Source organism: Lissotriton helveticus, chromosome 2_2 (genome assembly GCF_964261635.1).
Source record: "Lissotriton helveticus chromosome 2_2, aLisHel1.1, whole genome shotgun sequence".
In the NCBI taxonomy this organism is placed as follows: Eukaryota; Metazoa; Chordata; class Amphibia; order Caudata; family Salamandridae; genus Lissotriton; species Lissotriton helveticus.
In genome coordinates, this window is record NC_136060.1 from 140,906,769 (window position 1) to 140,927,456 (window position 20,688).

Here is a 20,688-nt window from a genome sequence, read left to right on the forward strand (position 1 = left end):
AAATGCACTCCTCACCGCCATTGTAACCTTGCATACAGACACCTGGACAAGAGTCAAGCTCATAAACGGGTCGAGCACCACCGGAAATATTCCTACACAAAGTGGTCTGAAGCAAGGCTGTGTCTTGGCCCCAAGCCTTTTTAATCTGTATTTATCGGATATCGCCCGACACTTTGAAAACCCAGACTGCCACCCCCCGAAACTGGCAAACAAACCAGTCGCAATCCTCCAATATGCAGACGACATCGTCTTGTTAAGCCAAACCCCAGTGGGACTACAAAGATCAATAAATAACCTGGCATACTACCTGGACTCGGAACAGCTAGAGATAAACAAAGACAAAACAAAAATCGTTCGTCTGGTTGACAGCAGGAAATTAAAGTTCAAATGGAGAGTTAATGGCGCCCATGTGGAAGAAAAAAGTTCGTATAAATATCTGGGCGTAATAATCGGGCAGGGCACAAGTCACAAAGAACATAAAATGTCCTCAAGGCAAAGACTCAGTCCCTGATCTACGCTTATAGATCCTTGCGTAAAAAATTGGACTGCCCTAACTATTCGCATTTGTTAAAAGTCATGGCTGCCCAAATCCAACCAAGTTTGTCATACGGTCTTGTCCCCTGGTGCGGCAAAGATTCGCATCTCCAGAACGCATTGCAGTCAAAAATTTATAAAGCAGTTTTTGATTTGCCAAAATGTGCTTCGCCCGCCCAGGTTAGACTGGAATTTGGTCTTCAGGATCTTAAATACAGGGCAATGAGTAACTTTATTAAATTCTGCCACACCCTCCGGCTATCCGAAGCGGAAACTCTAAATAGACTCTGCTGGGACGAAGTAAGGTCACAGAATGAGCAAGATACCCCAAATTCTTGGGGGAGTTATTTGAGCTCATCTTTGGCCACTTTGGAACTCCAACCAGCTTGGGACAACAAGATGGACCGAGTGTCCTTTAATAAAACTGTGAATGTCGCAAGCAAAAAGAAATCTTTATTGGAAGATAAATTTGCGCTCACAAAGAGACGGCACGGATGGACAGTCATGAATTCATACAGGTCTCTAAAGCCACAAGCCTACTTATCTGCTCATTTTAGTTCCTATTTAAAGATGTGCTTTCTAAAGTTCAGGATGGGGGTGTATGTCTCTAAGGATTTATCCCCCTCTTGGGTGATAGGTTTTAACTCAGAACGTTGTCGCTTATGTGGATTCCAAAAGGAAACCTTGGCCCATTTGTTGTGCGCCTGTCCAGCCATGTTGACCCAAAGGAGACAATACCTAAAGGCGATCTTTATCAATCTGAACATTCGCTCTAGCAGACAAGCAGTGATAAGCTGGCTGGAGGGCTCGTCATGTATCTTGTCTTGCCGAGGAGTTAAGTTTATGAGATTAGTCAACAGCTGTCTATTGCAAGCGGATGATCTTTAACCATAATTGCATGTAACATATCCCCATAATTTTAATTTGGTTGTTATATAATTTTAACTTTTTGGTTGTAATCTGACTTAAACATAGTTTTAGAATGATTTTATACTAACAGAATTGTATACACTTGAAATGAATGGGAGATAGAGTACAGATGTAAAATGAGCACTTGCATAATGATATTTTTCGCAGTTTGAGTATATGAATCTCACTTATTTTATGTAGGGGGGGGTTGTGATGATTTTAATTAATCAAGCAATAAACATTAAACTGAAACTGAAACTATACTTACGAATATGTTATTATTATTATTAAATTACACTTGTATAGCGCTATCTACCCGGAGGCCTCGTAGCGCTTAATATGTACTTACCATAATGATATTCTGGTAGTTTGCATTTTAATATTTAAAATGTCATATTCTGCTAGTAAACCCTTCTCAAAAATACAAAAATGTCTCAGCTTTTACTTGATTGCCGTGTGAGATAAGGAAGCACCCCATGAAAATACTAAGGACTTCCATTGAAGAACTGTGTGGCATAACCTGTGGTCATAGAAAGGAGGGAAGGAAGATGACAGCTCATCTGAGACCCCATTGAGCTCCTTTTTTGAAGGGCTCATTGGATTGGGGAAGTCAGTCCAGGACAGTGGGTGAGAGACACAGTCAATGTCATGCTAAGCTCGTCTCTGATTGGTCGCAGGCATCCTTACCTAAGAAGGACAGTTGACTGGAGGCAGAGCAGTCACTAGCAGGTTTTATCTTTGAATGCTAGTTCAAGTATTGGTGAGTTGCTTTCTTTCTATAAGTGCTGTCAATATTGTTAGCCTGATGGAAGCCGGTAGCTGAAATGATGCTCAGCCAGGAACAGAGCACATGCAACAGTAAAGGCAATGTCGTGCTGACGAGAAACTCTTAATAGGATTTGAAGAATTAGAAGAGCTGAGTGAGCAAGAAAGGAGGACTGATTAAAGCTGGCCTAGTAAAGCAGTAATCCGATGATGCCGCACTCAAGGTTGTATGTGTGCATTTTAAGAGCACAGTAAGAAAACGGAACATATGGGATTGTCCTTGCCAAGCAGCAGATATTATATTTGCATAGAAGCATTTCATATACACAGTTGTGGTCGCACTACATCTATGACTTGCAACTGTGGAATTCTGCATGGACATTTTGCATCATCGACAAGCACGAAAGCTAAATTTGTGCCAAATGGACAGTACAAAAATGTGTTTTTCTGGCCACCAGGCACCAATGTTGATGCAAAATAACACAGGCATCTAGGATGATCAGCTCAGTAGAGGTCTTTATGGCTACCATCTCTATTCCTGCACCTTGCACATACAAATCACTGTTTTCATGCGTGTTTATCTCATTTGAAGGGAGCAAAACATGTTTGCAGTGTCGAGAATGCATTACGTCATCTTATAAAAGTATACTGCTGGAACCTGTGCCATAATGACCTGGAGCACGGTGGCCGCCCTACGTGCACCTGTACATTTTGGAAATGCTGCCCTAGAGTTGCACCGCACCAGTCCAGCCGATGTATGGAGACAAAGCAAAACACCTGACATACTTTTTCCAACTTGTGCTACAGTACTAGATACTGGGAGAAGCCTCTTAGAAGCAGGGTTGGGCCACAGTAAACATAAAGCGCCCCCGGTTCCCAAAAGGTTAAGTTGTGTATGTTTAAGTAAGGCTTGCACATTGCAAAAGGCTCAAACTCTTCATAAAACACTGACAGCTGGTTCACAAAGCCAGTGCTGCATGCCGAGGTGCTGCATTCCTTAGTGGCACGGTGGAGAGAAGTTCCCATGAGAGGGTTGAGGTCAGGTACCCGAGATGAACACTCACAACAAGTGTTCAAAAACAGCTGCACTGCAAAGCCAGTGATAACAAAACACTGCTGAAGCCATGGCTCATGATTTGAATAACTGAAGCAGAACACTTACACAAATTAAAAGAATGAACAAAATAGTTTGCGGCTGGAAACCAACAATGAAGCCAGTTCTCGGAAAAAAGCACTCCAGCAGGGACAAATGACACTACTGTTCATGATGCAGGGCGCCTTGGAGTGATTGGCGGTGTTGTATCTCACAATTCAAGATCATCAAAAGAATGTTTTCTAGCCTGTGCTGTGTACTTCAAGTCATTCTGTGTGTGTGGGGGAAGAGAGTTCATTGGTTCTAACAGGGTGCTTTTATATAGAGCTTCTAAGCTAAGTCCATGCTAACAAAAACAAACTAAAGCAAACCTTCTAACGCAAGGACGCCTCTCATTCCTTCAACGTCATTTTTTCTATATTGAAAGCGAGTGACTCCTGTTAAAAATACTTGATCTCCGCCCTGCAGCTGTTGGAATGTTATTTTCTTAGCACTCCGCCTGCATTCTTGAACCCTGATGAAAAGTTTACTGGTCATGGTTGAATTTAAATGTTTCGTTAGAGCAACCTGTATTGCTTTTGTTGCAGCAGGGCTCTGCTCAACCAGTCAAGCTGCATTTTAGGCACTAGACCAAGAAGTCGTTGGCAACAATAATTAATGGGGGAAAAGTTATCCGTATTCTATTTTATGTGTTTAATAAGTCTTTGGATAGTTTCCCTAAATTCCAGAGGGTGACATATCAATTTACACCATAATTTCAGTTTGAAAAAAAGGACAATATTTGCATCAGAAACGTGATAGAGATGTATAAAAAAATGTACATTAGAAGAGGAAAACATAAAGATGATGGGTGGAATGCTTGCAAGTAGTATCAGCAACAGGAAATCGCTTGGGGCTCATATAATATGCAGTTTTGTAGAGTGCACCATCACCCAGGAGGGTATCCTGGCACTGAGCAAGTGTGAGTCTACCATTAAAATCAATGGGGTCACCCTATTTCCCTCGGAACCTGGGTATCGTATCACAAAGCTACACGTAGATCCGTTGGGTAAGCACCAATTGGTGCTTGTTTGGAACCAAAACATTTCTTTAAGACATAAATTAATTGTAATTCTGAATACACCACACCTACAACAGTTTAGCAAATATACATTAATTAATTTCGGTTTTTTAGATTTTTTTATAGATTTGCAAAATTTTTATATAGAAAAAAATATTTTTTGTATAATGTCAATAATTACGGACTGATGAGTAAACAAAAAGAACTAGCTCTGTTAGTGTACTATGTGTCCGTATGGGAAACCATTTGGTTTTGTATGAAGGCCCTCACCCACCAACCTAGTTGGTGGCATGCTTCATCATCGGGCCCCACCCGAGGCACCGAGTGCACCTCAGATATGATGCGACATCAGGCTAATGTGGAGCGGATTTTTTTGAGACGTGAGTGTGCTATGCAGGTGTGTTACGTGAGGTTTTAAAATACTGTCCTTGGAGTCCCAAAAGGTTACTTTATTAGTGGGCCCCAGGAAGGCTTAGGGCGTGTATGGTAGACTTATGATCTCCCAAGTCCAGTGTGGTCGACTAGTTTCAGCCAGGCCTTTTATTATACTGACTTTCTTCAGGACCTATTATGTGTGGGGGGGTTACAGGGGTCGCGACCGGATAACAGGGGTTCCCTTGGGTCAGGAGACCATGCCAAAGTGCTAAAAGGTCCCGACCCTCTGGCAGAGGTCCATGGAGTTTGTCCTTTATAGATAGGAGTACAAACTGAGAGGAAATACCTCTCGCATATACCAGCACCTTAGCGAGTGCTTCACATACAGGGTACTGACAAACATATAGACCCCTGTAACACCCCCACACATAATAGGTCCTGAAGAAAGCCAGCCTCAATTGGAAAAAAAGATGTATTCTCAAGGTGCTCATATATTTTGGAATAAGAGGTGGTTGCTGTCCCACTTGTTCAGAAGCGCAATTGGAGTTATTCCCTTCCGTTTTTTAGTGGAAGCCCAATTCTTTTAACGTGAGTGTCCCCGCCGGTCTCGGTCCTTACTTCCGCATTGAAGTGGGGTAGGCGCCCACCCCGCTTCAATGCGGAAGTAAGTACCGAGACCGGCGTGTTCCTTGCATCCTGAGCAGCAGATTAAGATACTGCGGGGACACTCACGTTAAAAGAATTGGGCTTCCACTAAAAAACGGAAGGGAATAACTCCAATAGCGCTTCGGAACAAGTGCGACAGCAACCACCTCTTATTCCAAAATATATAGGCACCTTGAGATTGCATCTTTTTTTCCAATTGAGAGCCGTAGAATTGAACAGTGTCAAGCTACGTGGTCCTGATGAGAACTCTCCACAGTCTAGGGAGTTTGAAACGCGTAGACCAGTTCTAGTTCTTCTTACAGCCTTAGGAACTTTCCTAGAGATTTAGGTTAAAACAATCGTTTGAGATATTATCAATGTGTATCCGATGGCTGTAGTTTGTAAATATTGCAAGCAAAATTCATTCTTTTTGATTTTGAAACTGATAGTGTGTGGAAAGGTTGAACGGTGAATGTAAGAATGTATGAAGAGAGTATGAGAGGTTGAGAAATAGAAAAAGTAAAGAATGTTTTAGTTGATTTGATGTTATAAGGTGCAAATGTCAATTATGTGTAAAAAATTGTATTAAATGTGTAAATTTTGATACGTAAAAAACGAAATAAAAGAATAAGATTTGTTTCAGACAGAAAGAGAAGTCTATATGACATATTGTTTCAGATCAATGTGTTTTCCAAAAGTAAGAGTATAAATAGATTGGCAGTTCTTATGCTGAAAACAGCATGACAGCAGCTCCAGGACTGGTTGGATTCACATTCCACTGGGCAGGAAGGAAGTCCTTCCCTTTCCTGCTCGTGGACACTAGAATCATCAGGAGAGAAGTGCTGCACCGGGTGGGAGCAGCATTTATGGTGAGATTTGCGCAATCGCGCCCCACCATATTTTCATATTGCTAGCTGCCAGTGCAGATCAGTTCGAAAAATATTGCGCCAGGAAGGTCGATTTTGAATAGATACATTGTACATATAAATACATATGCTGATTTGTAAAAACAAAATTGTGTATTTAACAGAGGGGGAGATCTAGTGTTGTGTGAGACTTTGCTTCAATTTTACTCCGTAGAGCTGTGGCGTAGGTGTCAGAATAGAACGCAATGAAAGCTTTTTTTAGAATGTTGAGTTTGTAGTTACACACACATGTATAAAGATGTGTATAATTACGCTCTGTGTGGCGTAGGAAGACTCTGAGTTAAGTACAAAGATTTCTACCCATTAATCATCCTTTTTTTGTTAATAATAGTTTTTGTTAATAATTGAGGTGATTGCTGAATCCTTTGGATTAAGGAAATATATTATTATTCAGTAAATGTATTTATAATCACAATAATGCCTCCTAGTTTATCATTATTGAATTGATCCTAGGAAGGTGTTCGTGATAGCGGTGAGGAGGACACTGCTGGGGTCTAGTTAAAAGTACACACAATATTCTCAACAAAGTATGGTTATTATATGCAATTTCCATGACTCTCAGGCTTGGAGGATAATGACTGACCATGTCCTAATCGTAACCAATCTGAAGGACATGAGAGCTTGGCTACATCTTGCAATCGGCCCGGCAAGCTCCTTGTCCTTGGTTGCTGCTAATAGGACAGGTTCTTTGTTTGATCTAGTCAGCTAGAATGTTGCTGGCTATCCGTCAAAACCACAAGATCAGAACTGGACAGAGTATATCTCCAATTTGATACAGGGATGCTGCAAGAAACATGCAATGGTCACAACTAGCGATAGAGCACTTGAGGAGGTTGGTGACAATGATTCATATTTCAAAGGTTTTTAGGGTTATTCAATCTGCCTGTAACCACCAGGGGATATTAATTCTGTGGGTTATCCTTACTAATAACTTTAATTATTTTGTTGTTCATTTTTATAACACAGTTGGTGAGCTAAGATGTCAGTTTGATATTCTTTTATATATTTTGAATATTTTAAAGCATTGAGCTTCTGAAGTATCTAATGAATTGCAGGTGATAATTTGTAGAGGCTTTATTTAATGCCAAATAGGTACCAACACCATTATGAATGACCTATATACAGTTAAGGATAATATCCAGGCTGTTAATCGCAGAAGGCTGAAACTCTTGCAGGCCCTTCCAAGTTTCAGACTAGTCAACACTGCTGAAATTGTGAGTGATCTTTTCAAGCAGATACCCACTTTTGAGGGTTGGGGTCATAGTACAGCAATTTACTATATTTTTATTACTGAGCATTTGGGCCGGATGGGTGGAGGGGTGGTAAATGTCAATGAGCATAGTGACCAGAAGCCTCTACAATTGGTACTTGATATTCCTGACAGTAAGCAAATATACAAATCCCTGAGGTCAACAGAATTGAGCATAAGGAATACCGGGCTTAGGGTGAGTTGGCAAAGAGCCCATACCCCGTCTGTGTTGACTTCCTTGGTGGGGTCCAATTTCACCCTGATCATTGAGTGCTTACTGGCAGATAACCCCTCACCACTTGAAATTGTATTCGCTTTTGGGTAACTGAATCATTTTATCAGAGACTTTATTAACAACAACCACAGACCAGAGAGGAGTCCTTGCCCAGGGTGGTTTGAAAATACATGCAGAGCTGTGAATAAAAGGTTACACCTAGCCCTTAATTGGAAATATAGGAATAAGAAACTGTTTGCAGCTGCTAGGGTGAAATACAAGCAATTAATTAGAAATAGAATTTTTTGGGGGTGAAGGCTGAAATGTGGTAGAAGCTTGTTCAACATGTAAAGAGAAGGATACTTCGAGGTTTTGGAGCATTGTAAACAAAGGGAACATTAGTACCTCTATGATTGGAGGGTTAGGATCAGATATTAGCCTGGAGGATTAGTTGGACTAGTATACACTAATGTACTCCCTTGGGGAAAATCCTTGCAAGAACTAGATGGGTGAACCTCCAGAGTTCTCCCTGGAGATTAGATTTTATCTTGAGGAAGTCATAGTGGTTTAGACAGCCTGTCCAAAAAGGTGCTGGGGCCAGATGGGTCCTGATGTACCATTATAAAGTGAACAGTCCTCTGTGAGCACCATCATCGCCAACAATCTTGATGCTGCAATCTCCCAAAAAAACCCTGCCTCTTGACAATCAGCTTGTAAAGTGCCAGTTTTTAAGAAAGGTAATAGAAAGAACCCTAGGTATTATAGACTGGTCTCTTTGGTGTGTTCAATGGTGAAGATGGTGGGGCGTACAGTTTTGCATTGGATAGAGGACTGGATCACACAAAATAATATTCTTAGCTTTTTGCAGTATGGGTTCAGAGAAGATCTTGGGACTCAAGAACAGTATTGGAATTTATACCTCCTGATAGAAAAGTATACGATCGCTAAAAGCTAAAAAAAGCTCAATATATCTAACCTATATGGATCTTATTAACACTTTTGATCAGGTTGAACGCTCTAAGCTGTGGTGCCTTTTATTTAATGTAGTTCTTCCCCATTTGATTGTTAACTTGTTACAGGCATTGCATGCAGGGGTTAATGCATCAGTTAGGTATGGGATACAGGGCGAGTGCACCAACTCTTTTAATCTGTCTATGGGTGCCTGCCTGGCTTTTGTTTTAACATCTAATTTATTTCTTTTTTTTTTTTAAAGAGGTGTGGCGGAGGGGCCACGGTGCCCGACTCTAGACCACGGGGTTCACGGTTCGATCCCCGGCGCCGGGAGCAGGTTAGCCCAGCACCATGTGACTCTGGGCAATAGGTCGCTTAATCTTCCCAACGGCCCCCAGCGCCGGGACACCTCTACGGAGGTAGCTGTGCGCTTTACAAATGCTGGTATTTATATTAATGAGCGGACGATTATCTAGTCACACAGGGGAAGGATCTCCCTAAAATGAAAGAGAAGCATTTCAGTGCCTTATTTTATGCCTTTGATTCTGTTTGCTTTCATACACTCCTAACGGCCTGCAAGGTCTTATAGGTGCTTTAGTTACATTTATGGATGACTTAGATCTAGAAGTCACTCTATCTAAAACGCACTTCATGGTGTGCGGGAAGCAGCAATGTAAAACCAGACCCATGATGATTATGGGGCAAAACGTTAAGCGGGTTAACAAGTTCTCTTACCTGAGTTTCACCTTTGACTCCAGTGGCAGTTGATTGCCCTGGATTTCAAAACATTGTACCTGTTTTAATCACTCTGGGGGCCTTGTTTGGGCTGGATTCTAGACTATAAACCAATTGTGCCTTTACTGGAAGTGTCCAAACTTAAATGTTTACCGATAATGGCTTTTTAGGCATCCATTTGGGGGGTATCAGGACTGCTCAAACTTACAGCAAGAGCAAAAGCGCTTTTGTAGGTGTCTGTTTAGGTAGCCCCTATTTTCTTTGCACAAGGAAATAGGCTTAAGTTATGTAAATGCTCAAATTAAGCTTGCACCACTTCTCCTTTGGATATCTGTCTGGGTGAATGCACACCCTGAATTTAATTGGGTGATTATCACAGATTGTTTAGCCTGTGATTTCGGGCACAGAACCCCATGCTTACGATGCATCAGGAGCATTGCAGAAACCTGAGTAAGACTGGAGCTATATTCGACCCCACATCTGTTGACTAAGAGGGACAGGGGCCTTCTTAAGAAGGAGTTTTTTTAGACTTACATGTGCTGCTAGAGTAATAAAGGAATTAGTTAAGCCATGACGGAGAAAGTATATTATTTTTAAGACACTGAGGGTATTGAACCTTATCTCTCACAGGTCAAAAATATTTGGCAAAGATCACTCCTGACTAGATTTCATTTGGGCTCAATCAGATGTAATCTTTGCTTCCCCTTTGAACAATATGATTCAAAATCTATTTTAATGTGCCCATGTGATAGAACCTCGCTGCAGACACTGATGCACTTTACTTTTTTTGTACACATTTTGTACCTTTTAGACATAGATATTTATTACCTATTTTAAGAGCTTAGGGCTTTTGACAATGTAGGCCAGCGTTATACTATCTCTGCATGTTATCTGACCCTGTTGTGTGTTTCTCATTGAGGGAATTTTTAAAGGGTGTCCTGCCTTGGTGCAATTCGGTAAACTTTTCACTCCTTTTTTTTACGTATAATTTTGTACAATTGATGAGTTACGGTGTATTTTAACATGATGACTGCTCTTTCATAATTATTGTTTAATAATAGAATAAATATTGAAAGATTTTATATATATATATATATGTATATATATATATAGAGAGAGAGATAGATAGATATAGATATATAGCTAGATATACCTATCTATATGTGGTGTTTTTAAATGCAATTTCCTAGGATCTATACTCATGTTTGCATATATGTTGCATGCTTTTTGCGTGAGTTCTATCTGCATATTGCATGCACTTTCAGCGTAGGGCCTAGGTGTTGTGTTTTACAATTAGTTTTATATTAAATCATTTATTGTACGCAGCTGGATTGCGGAATTGATGTACCAGCAGTTTCCTTTAAGAGTCTATCATCCACACAATTTTATTCTGATGCGGTTTTTATACAGGGTTGTTCTTTTATGCTTCATACGCTTTATCCTTTAGAAATGAGTTGGCACAGAGTTTATTTCAAACAGAATTTTCATGCACCTTTTTCGAGGCTGTTATTTTCCAAACAAAATCCAATACTTTACTGTGTACTTTCAGGGCGCCTTATCCATAACTACAACAATGAAGCATTCTTGGTTCAGACTGAAGATAAAACCCTGATAACATTATACCCACAAGATATCATACAGGACAGTGAAGACAAGAGCACGGTTATCCAGGTAAATGGATTATGAACGAAAAGTATTAGCAAACGTATTTAAAACCTAACATCAGCTTCAGTAATCATTCTCTGTTCTTTCTAGTTGATAACTTTCTGCTTTGCCTGGGTTGCTGGTAAGCAGTGGGTGGGTTCTGGGCTCCCTCTAAGCTAACAAAATGTCTTGCATGTGACAGCACATGCGTTGTTTCAGGTAAAACCTAAAAACTGTTCCCATTTCTCCTACTGATTTCCGCAGATTGCCATTGTGCTTCTTCTCATTTAATTCTTTCAGGCTGCTTTGGATGGCACTTTCATGCCATATATTTTGATCTCTAATACCTGACAAATCCCATGATGATGATCAGAAGGGTGACTAATATGTTATCAAGACCACAACAATCTGAGTGGGCCAAGGGACTGCATACTTAGTCCACAGGATCACTCTTGAAGTGGGATGATGGAACTGATTGCTTAGGCAGGGCCTTTCAAGCTATGTCTCTTGAAAGTGGAGTCTTGGTCAGAAGAAGCGATGATGAAGTTGTGTTAAAACTTTCTTTTATCTTAGGTGTACATTCTGATTATGTAGTAATTCTTAACACATGTTGTTAGAAATTGGGTCTCTAGCTGGTAGAGTTATTCACCCTGTCCAGGCAAAGACTACCCTCCTAGTCAGGGTAAATCATATACACACCCTAAATTAACCTGTGCTCACCCTCTGGTAGCTTGGCACGGAGCAGTCATGCTTAACTTAAGAGGCAATATATAAAGGATTTGTACAACACTAAATACAGTACAAGAGTGAAAGCACCACATGAATTAATCCACACCAGGTTAGAAAAATAGAACTTAATTTAATGAACAAAACAATGTAAAAAAAAATCCAATAAGTAGAAACATAATTATAAATTTTTAAAGAATATCTGGAATTATAGTGCTTAGAAGCATAAAGCGCCAACCGGGGCTATCTGGTCTCACTGGACCGGGTCAAATCTGAAAATTCAGGCTGACCAAAATGGCGCATGGGTCGGATACAGGAACCACGCAGGGCCCACTGCAAGCAGTACCTTCTCAGAGGATGCGTCAATGACGAGAAGTGGTCAGCGGCAATGCATTGCCGTTGATCCGTAGGATTTTAGATGATGCGTCAGTTCCAAGTTGCACAGTTGGAAGATACGTTAACATTGAACCCCATGTAAGGCAAACGATGCGTCATTTATAGCACAGCTGGCGCTGTGATGTCCTTGAAGCAGCGATACGTCGGTGCCAAAGGAAATGCATCAGTTCCAACCAGCACAAAGACGACGATCCACAGATTTTGGTCCTGCAACACAGGAAAAACCCACTTCCAAGGGCCCAGTATTCGATTGCCCCACTTGGCAGGGTAGGACTCACAGATTGCAGAGTCCAGGTGCTGGTTGATTTACGTGAGTGAAGTCTTTGATGTCCCTGTGACTTTGGAACAGAAGCCAAGCAGACAAGTGCTTGGAGTGATTCTAGGTGTAAGTGGTGTAGGTCCAGTCCTTCTCACCCGTGCAGAGAGGGCAGTAGGCTGTAGGCAGGTGTAACCACAGCAGAAAAGCAGTTCTTTCAGAGCAGCAGTCCAGCTAAGTGGTGGGCCTTCAGCAGCACAGCAGTCCTTCTTCCTGGCAGAATATCCACAGATTCAGAAGTGTACTGAGTTGGTATAGTCAGAAGACCAGTTGTTATACCCAATGGTGCCTTTGAAGTGGCGGCGACATCAAAGAGGGGCTTTGTAGTGCAAAAGGTCCTCCCTTTCATGCCCTTGCTCCAGACGCACTACAGGGGGTATGCAGCTCTTTGTGGGGGACAGACACAGCCCATCTAGGTGCAAGTGTCTGCTCCGCCATCCCATCCTGCCCAAGATGGCCCATTAGGATGGTAATTGTGCAACAGGATGTTAATAGTCATCTGGATGTGAATGGCACACGTAAGCTCCCTTTGTGTGTGACTGTCTAGAGAGAATGCACAAAGTCCAGCTGTCACCCAGCACAGACGTGTATTGGAGACAGGCACCAGGCACCCAGGGCTTAAAAGCAGAAAAATGCCAACTTTCTAAAACTTTCTAGGATTTATCATTTCAAGTCCATAGGTACCAAACATGACTGTTCTACTCCTTCTCAATCAGGATTTACACTTTATAAATGTAATAAGGAACTCCCAATGTTAACCTATGAGAGTGGTAGGCCTAACAGTAGTGAAAAACACATTTGGGAGTGTTTTACTAACAGGACATTTAAAACTAAAAAGTATATGTCCTGCCTTTTACGTACACAGCACCCTGCCCTATGGGCTACCTAGGGCTTACCATAGTGGTGACTTATATGTAATAAAAGAGGCATTTTAGGCTTGGCAAGGGGTTTAAAATGCCACATCGACATGGCAGTCAAACTGCACATACAGGCTCTGTAGTGACAGGTACAAGACATGTTTAGAGGGCTACATAGGTGGGTGGAACATTTAGTGCTGAGACCTATTAGTAGCATTTAATCTACAGGACCTAGGCCCCTACAGTACACTTTAGTATGAACTTATGAGTAAATTAAATATGCTAATTGTGGATATACCAATATTACCATTCTTCAGGGGAGTAGTAAGCACCTGCACTTTAGCACTGGTTAGCAGTGGTAAAGTGCCCAGAGTCCTAAGGTCAACCAAAACAGATCCGCAAGAAGTGAAGCAAACACGCAAAAGTTTGGGGGAAGCCCGCCCTAAGGCTCGCAGGTCTTATGCATGGACATTTGGTTAATTAAATTACTTGGAAAGTAGTCCCCTCAGTGCTATAGAATAAAGTAGGCCTTTGAATGACCATGGCTGAAGGATGATTGGGATTTTCCCAAACGCATTGCATTCAAAATGAAGGTAGTTCTGTGCCTAAAAGATATGCTTCTTCAAAGTTATGTCTGTGTAATCCATGGGACGATATCCAATTAAAGTGTTGAACCTCAGCAGCTGGCAGGAGAAACTGTCAAAACAACCTTCAGAGTCTTTAAATGAGTTGAAAATAATAAATCAATATTTATGTGATCTGGCTGTGACCACTTATTCAGTCAGCTGGCGTTATTACGTGTGTGTGATTATTTTCCGTTGAACTACACTCTACAAGTAATCTAGGAACGTGTCTACTGAGTGCTAGGAATTCTTTCATAAGACAACACCATTAAGAAATTAGTTTGTCTAGTTCAAGTGTTCTGCCTCGAGTCTGCATAGGATGGCGTTATTAAGGTGGAAGTACGGTTGATGAACATCAAAGTAGGTAAGTGAAGGTCAACAGTGGTGAAATGCCTCATTACATCTTCATTAAGGGCCTAGCTTCAAAGAGCACAAATCTGCCATATGGCTTGAAAGGTGGAACTATGTTCTTCCTATCCTTTCTTATGGGGCAGCAACTCTTTTCCAAAATGGATACGAGGTCAGTTTGTTAGTGCAAAGCATTTCGCAAACAACTACGAAAGCTAAATAATCCTTAGACACTCTTCAACTTTTAATTGGGTTCAGCAAATGCCCATTGCTGAAGGACAGCAGCTTTCCAGGCTTGAATTCTATTTATTTTCTGGGACAATGAGACTAATATACTTAGCTCTGGAGCAGCACAATTTACACTTTTTTAAGATCAACTTCAGGCCTTCCTCTTGTAGGTTGCAATGGACATTTATTTGTGGTCCACCAGTCTCTTTCCAGGGGAGATAATATCATCCAAAAAAGCCACTAATGAATTAGTTTCTGTTGCTCTACACTTAGTGAGTTGCTGGAATGCACCTGGTGCTCCAGTGTGGCTATGTCTTATACATCTGGGGTTCTAACACCCAAGTGGATAGACAAATGCTGTTTTTTCTTAATCATCATTCCCTGCAGTCAAGCAGTTTAAGATGCCACCCACTTAGGTTGTGGAGTTAGTCTCTGTTATGGTTTAGACCTTAGGGGGTAAAATGCACAAATAGTTTGAAATTATGTTTATTTTTACAGCCATGATAAGCCTAGCATTGGGAAAGTGCAGCTCTTAGATTTATAAGGCGTGCTTGAGGTATTCTACATGCCTTCTCAGATCTACAACCTCTACAGGGACGTTGCAGGAGGGTGTCCCATAAATCCAATTTAATGAGAACAAAGGTAGGGAATGATTCAATGAGATCATTGTACTTCTTCACCACAACTGATATTTCCAGGTAAGACTATTACAACCCTTTGGGATCAAGCATTGACAAAGCCTATATGTCTGGCATTGGCAAGCTAGTGCAATGGCTATTTTATTTTATTATTACTTTATGTTATTTTAAAAACTTTCACGCAAACTTATACATAAATAGACCTATGCACATGTTTCCTAGCACGCATGTGTAATTAGAACACCTTTAGAAACCCTTTGAATTTGTAGTGCACGTCACAGGAAAATATAAGGGCATATTATCAAGGACCGGTGTTAAAATTATCGCCGTTTTATCGGCAGGAAACTGCCGATAAAACGGCGATAATGGGCTTGATAATATGCCCTTGTTAATTCCCATAGAAGCCCATGTTAACATCAGAACATGGGCTTCTATGGGAATTAACAAGGGCGTTTTATCAAGCCCATTATCGCCGTTTTATCTGCAGTGTCCTGCCGATAAAACTGCGATAATTTTAACACCGGTCCTTGATAATATGCCCCATAGTTCTTATAGGCTGAAAGAAAATATACTATTGGTTTTGAATTACTATTACTGTAATCAAAAGACATAACGTAAACACAAAAAATGAGGTAAAAAAAGGATAATGAATGGGAAGAAAAAACATTGGCAAAGTAAAATAGTAGCCTGCAAGCCCGGAATTGAGGCGTACTTCCTTTTAGGTTGAATTACACATTATCAGACAAAATGGGATCACTCGCTGTACAAAAAATCCAATTACCGAAATGAGCTGGTGCATTGCCCCATGCTGTGGTCGGCGGAAGCTAATGTGATTGACAGCTGAACAGACAAGCGGACAGAAATGCCTTACCACATCCCTTATATATAATTTTTACTTTTGATTTTTGGGATTACACAAGACTGGTGAAACAGCTAAAGCTGTCACCAGGCCTGACCTAAAAATCTCAGGAACTTGATATTAACCATGGGCAATGAAGACAATGGCTACAAACCTGCTCCCAATGGCTACAAGATGTATTTTCATAAAGTTGCCTTTTAGGCAGGTGCTCTTCCTTGCTAATTCCATCAGGGCAATCATTCTGAAGGCTCTCTCCATAAACTGATGCATCTTCTTTACTGTCTTCCTGGTTCAAACAGTGATATTGGAGGATAGTGCTCTGGAAATGCTTGTTACCAGCACCACAATCTTAAATTGCGGTTACACTTGGGCAGTATTTTCTGTTTTATTTCATATCCTATCCCCTTACCAAAGAAGAACTGCAACATTCAACTGTGCGTAACATTGCTCGCACCTGGATGCATTTATAAACTTCTTTAATACTCCCTAAGTCAAGTCTTCGGCACAAAACAAGTACATTGCACTGGGTATGACATCATTTTGCACAGGGGCCTTTTAAGCTTAAAATGTGAGTAGCGTAGAAAACATGGTAATGTTGCTTCGCTACTAACCAGTGTCACAGTTAGAACCTTCAGACAGCCTTTACAACTTCTTGATAAATAGTTCTCCAGGAATTTTCGTATTTAGAGGTTTTTGGCAATTTTCAGCTATTTTAATAGAATATTTCTTGTTTTGCTAGAATTTGTTTTACCTTTAAATAACAAATCTCTAACTCATACTGTTGATGTAGTCCTTTCATGTATTTGCATACCCTTTACAGGCAGGAGATGCTGTGGTATGCCCTTACCCTATGATCGATGTGCAGTATTGTCCAGCTACGGTGCTCCAGGATCTTCCTATGATGTGGTTACAGGTACTGGGAATTACTAATTTTATGTAATCAATATGAATGGCTCTGGTCTTTCATATCTGTTCATAGGCAATTTTAAATGTAAGTATATGAAATGGATGACCCTGTGCCTATTTGTGCTGCAGAACTCCGAGACCTCATACTATGTTTAAGAAGTTGGACATCCTACTGGTATACCAGTTTCGGTGGGGAAGAGCACTAGGGTAGGACTATCAGTGCTCAAGCTATAGCCTGAGAAAGGGAGGTAAGGTCTTATGGACCTGGAACTATACTACACAGCACCGCACCTCCAACATGCAGTGCGATGATGTCACCAGAGGACAATTGTAAAAAGTGATTCTTGGCAGAAGTGGAGAGAGCAGAGAAGCTATTTTATGGCAGGAGCACACCAAACACCTACCTGCCCTTATATATTGCATCAAGTGGCTAAGACATGGGAATATATGGTAAAGCGGGTCCTGAGGGCACCGCCCATTTTGAGGGATATACCGCTAGAGTGGCTCCAACCATTTAGAAGGATTGGTCAGGACATGTCCCTGAGGCGGTAGACGGAGGGAGGAGTGCACCAAAGTGGGAGAGCTATTTCCAGGAGACACCTGAATAACGATTCAGGAAGCACGGAAGACATTTGGAGTGGGAGCAGGACAATTTTTGCAGTTTACTAAATTGATCAAGATGTTCAGGGAAATATGGGCGGGGATTCCTACAGCCCCAATGATATCCCAGACGGTGGCAGTGCTACTGGAGGGGGATCCCAGGTTAGGACTGTCTCCAGACTCTACATGGCATTGAAGCAAGACAGGCCCCAGCCAGTAATAAAAAGGGAACAAAAATGGGAGGGGTACTTACAGGAACAACTGACAGACAGAAAATGGGGATGGGCATGTGTCCAGGTGAAAGAGATAGCCATACAGCTAGGTTTAAACTGGCACTTTTCCAGGTGGTTCATCACACATATCTCACACCCGCAAGGTTGCATCGCATTTACCCCCAACGACCAGAGGAGTGCCTTAGATGCAAAATAGAATAGGCATATTTACTACATTTGTGTCTGGACTTGCTCTGGGGTGGTAGTAGAAATAAACCACAGGAAGGGACTGGAGCCCTCGATCAAGCTGTGTCCTTTGGGGCTCAAACCCACCCCCAAGGATGGAAAGATGCAGAGACGTTTGTACAGTTGGGGTTCATACCAACAAAAAGGTGAATCGCTATCCATCGGATGGTAAACAATGGGTCTACTTTGTTATCATGGAATAAGGAACATTGACTAATGGATGGTAGCTGAAGAGAGAAGATTGAGAGATGTAAGAACTGATGTGAAAGTGTAGGATGATTGTTTGATATGGGCCGACCTGCTGTCACATTTGGCAGATCCAGAAAGGGAATCGGAGATCTCGTAGGGACCTCCCCATTGTGGACGGCCTGGAGTGTTACATAGATGCTATCTTTTGAGTAGGATGAACCATGTGTAAGGGCAGAACTTTTCTCTCCCTTTGATGACCTCAAATAGGGGTGCCCTAACTAGAAAGATCGGCGGTAGTGGAATGGAAACTGGGCACCGTGATGTGATGACCCCACATGGACATGCTATCATGTAAAACTGGATTGTTGTTACTAAGGGGTAGGGTTCGCCACTATCTGTTGTGGTTGCAAGTTGATAAAACGATAAATAAAGATGTTTAAACAAATTATAAATTGCTCCAGGTGATAAAAAATGGTTGCACTGCATGCTTTGCCCATTACTTTCTGCAATAGTGCCTTGTAAAAAGTATCCCCAACCATATACCCTGGAATGATTAAAGAAATGACCACTGGTCGCCTTCCAAACTCCCCTGTGGACAGGAAGTAGGGCTGCAGATCACCCCTCTACTTATAAAGCATCGATTTGCAAATAATCAGCTCAAGCTGCAGTAGATCACCCGGGAGAGCAATCAAGTTTGAACAACAATGGAATCTGGAACTGCAACTCAAGATTTTGGAATGGGAAGACAATGAATGATGGAAGGAACATTGGCACATTTTTATAAACTGATTATAATTTTGATTCACCCCTGTGAATGCGGGGGTCCATTTTAATGACGTATAATAAATAGCACCTAGATGAGGCATATTATTTTTATGACTGATATTATTATTACTGTTAAAATTATGGGTATTACTTTTGAATTATTGTTAAAGTCATTGTTATCAGAGTTTGTTTGCAAAAAACTATGAATACTGCTAGCTGCCTCAAAGCACAGGGAGTGATATAAAGTTCTATTGAAATTTATGTTTAGATCAAAAAATGTGTTCCACCATCCAACCAAAATGCTCACTCAACAGGTACCATCTTTTTAAATACCAAAGCTGATCCTCCATTTGTGATAGCACAGCAGAGGTAATTTCACAACTCAGTGCTTTGTTAAATAACAGGGTTTTCCCCAACATGTTTCTCCATTATTTTTTTAAAAACCCAGCAATGGCTGTTCCTAAATCTTATTATCTGGCTGGATCACTTTAAAATAGTGTGGGTCACTGTTCCCACACTGCTCGATGGGCCCATCGAAAGTCTTTAAATTCAATCTACTGCTTGCTTGGGAGTCAGTGCAAAATCACACCTGCATTTTTGAATGAGAAGGATAAAAAAAAGTGTTGACGAAAGGCTGGAAAATCAGTTTCTCCATTATTGATGTATTAAAGCAAGCATAATAAGTCAGAAATGTACAGGTATTGATGGCTGTCAAAAAGTGCAGCACAAACATAAAGGAAAATAATCAATAACAAATGTGAGAGTCATTTGCAAAGAACTGGTACGATAAATAAAAAGAAATCATAGCAGCTAACAAAGGACAAATGTAAATAGAGAAGAACAGGGGAGTTGAGCCTTATGGAATCTCAAAGTGAAATATGAATAGCAGCCAGAACTAGTCCAAGTGATGGGTTATGAAAAAACAAATAGGTAAGAAAAAAAACTAGTACAACATTAATACAGATAGCTCAACTGAAGAAAGGATGCTAAGAAAAAAGAATGATCCACGTGTCATCAGATGTCAAAGGATGATGTACAATAAGAAAAAAAGAGAAGATTGATTCGCAGGTTGGCAGAAAATAAAGCACTTTTGTCAAGTGTGAAGGCAAACCAATTAATGCAAAGTCAAACTAACAGAACTGAGTTCATAAATGTTCACAATATGCTGAAGAAAAAGAGAGGGCATTTGAGCACACCCTCTGAGGTGGTGCACACATTGATCACTATGAAGGGGATTTTGCTGTACCGCATACTTTGAGTCATTTCTTCAATGGGTGCAGATAGCCAAAACGTGTGCATGGTTGGTGGAGAGCATCTCACTAGAATCGAAATGTCTCTGAACGGTCAGACGTGGGGCCCTTCTGCAGGTCTAGAATGTAAGTAGATTCAGAAAAGCCCAAAAATTCAAAGAAAACTGATTATTGACCTCACACTCATCAGATTTGAATACACTGCTCATCTGTGTGGTGTGGGCCAGGTAGTCACTCATATCATAAGCATCTTCATAAATCACCTCAGAAAGAGGTTCTAGGAAATTCTTTCAAGCACAAACTGAGCCCAAAGTCAAAAAGCAAAAAAGGCAAGAAAGAATGCAGGCCACAGAGCAATGCAACGACAATGGCGCAAAGTAGCAAGGAATGGGACGATCAACGGGCTCTGATTTCAGTAGTAACACGATC

The 20,688-nt window shown here is 41.1% G+C and overlaps 1 protein-coding gene across 1 annotated transcript in view; it reads left to right on the top strand.

The window, feature by feature from the left end:
• LOC144821639 (uncharacterized) overlaps window positions 1-20,688 on the top strand; it is a 335,720-nt gene that overhangs the window by 230,454 nt on the left and 84,578 nt on the right. Inside the window, exons 10-11 of the mRNA XM_078678875.1 lie at window positions 11,006-11,127; window positions 16,912-17,004. Coding sequence (XP_078535001.1) covers window positions 11,006-11,127; window positions 16,912-17,004 — 215 coding nt within the window. The remainder of the gene's footprint in view (window positions 1-11,005; window positions 11,128-16,911; window positions 17,005-20,688) is intronic.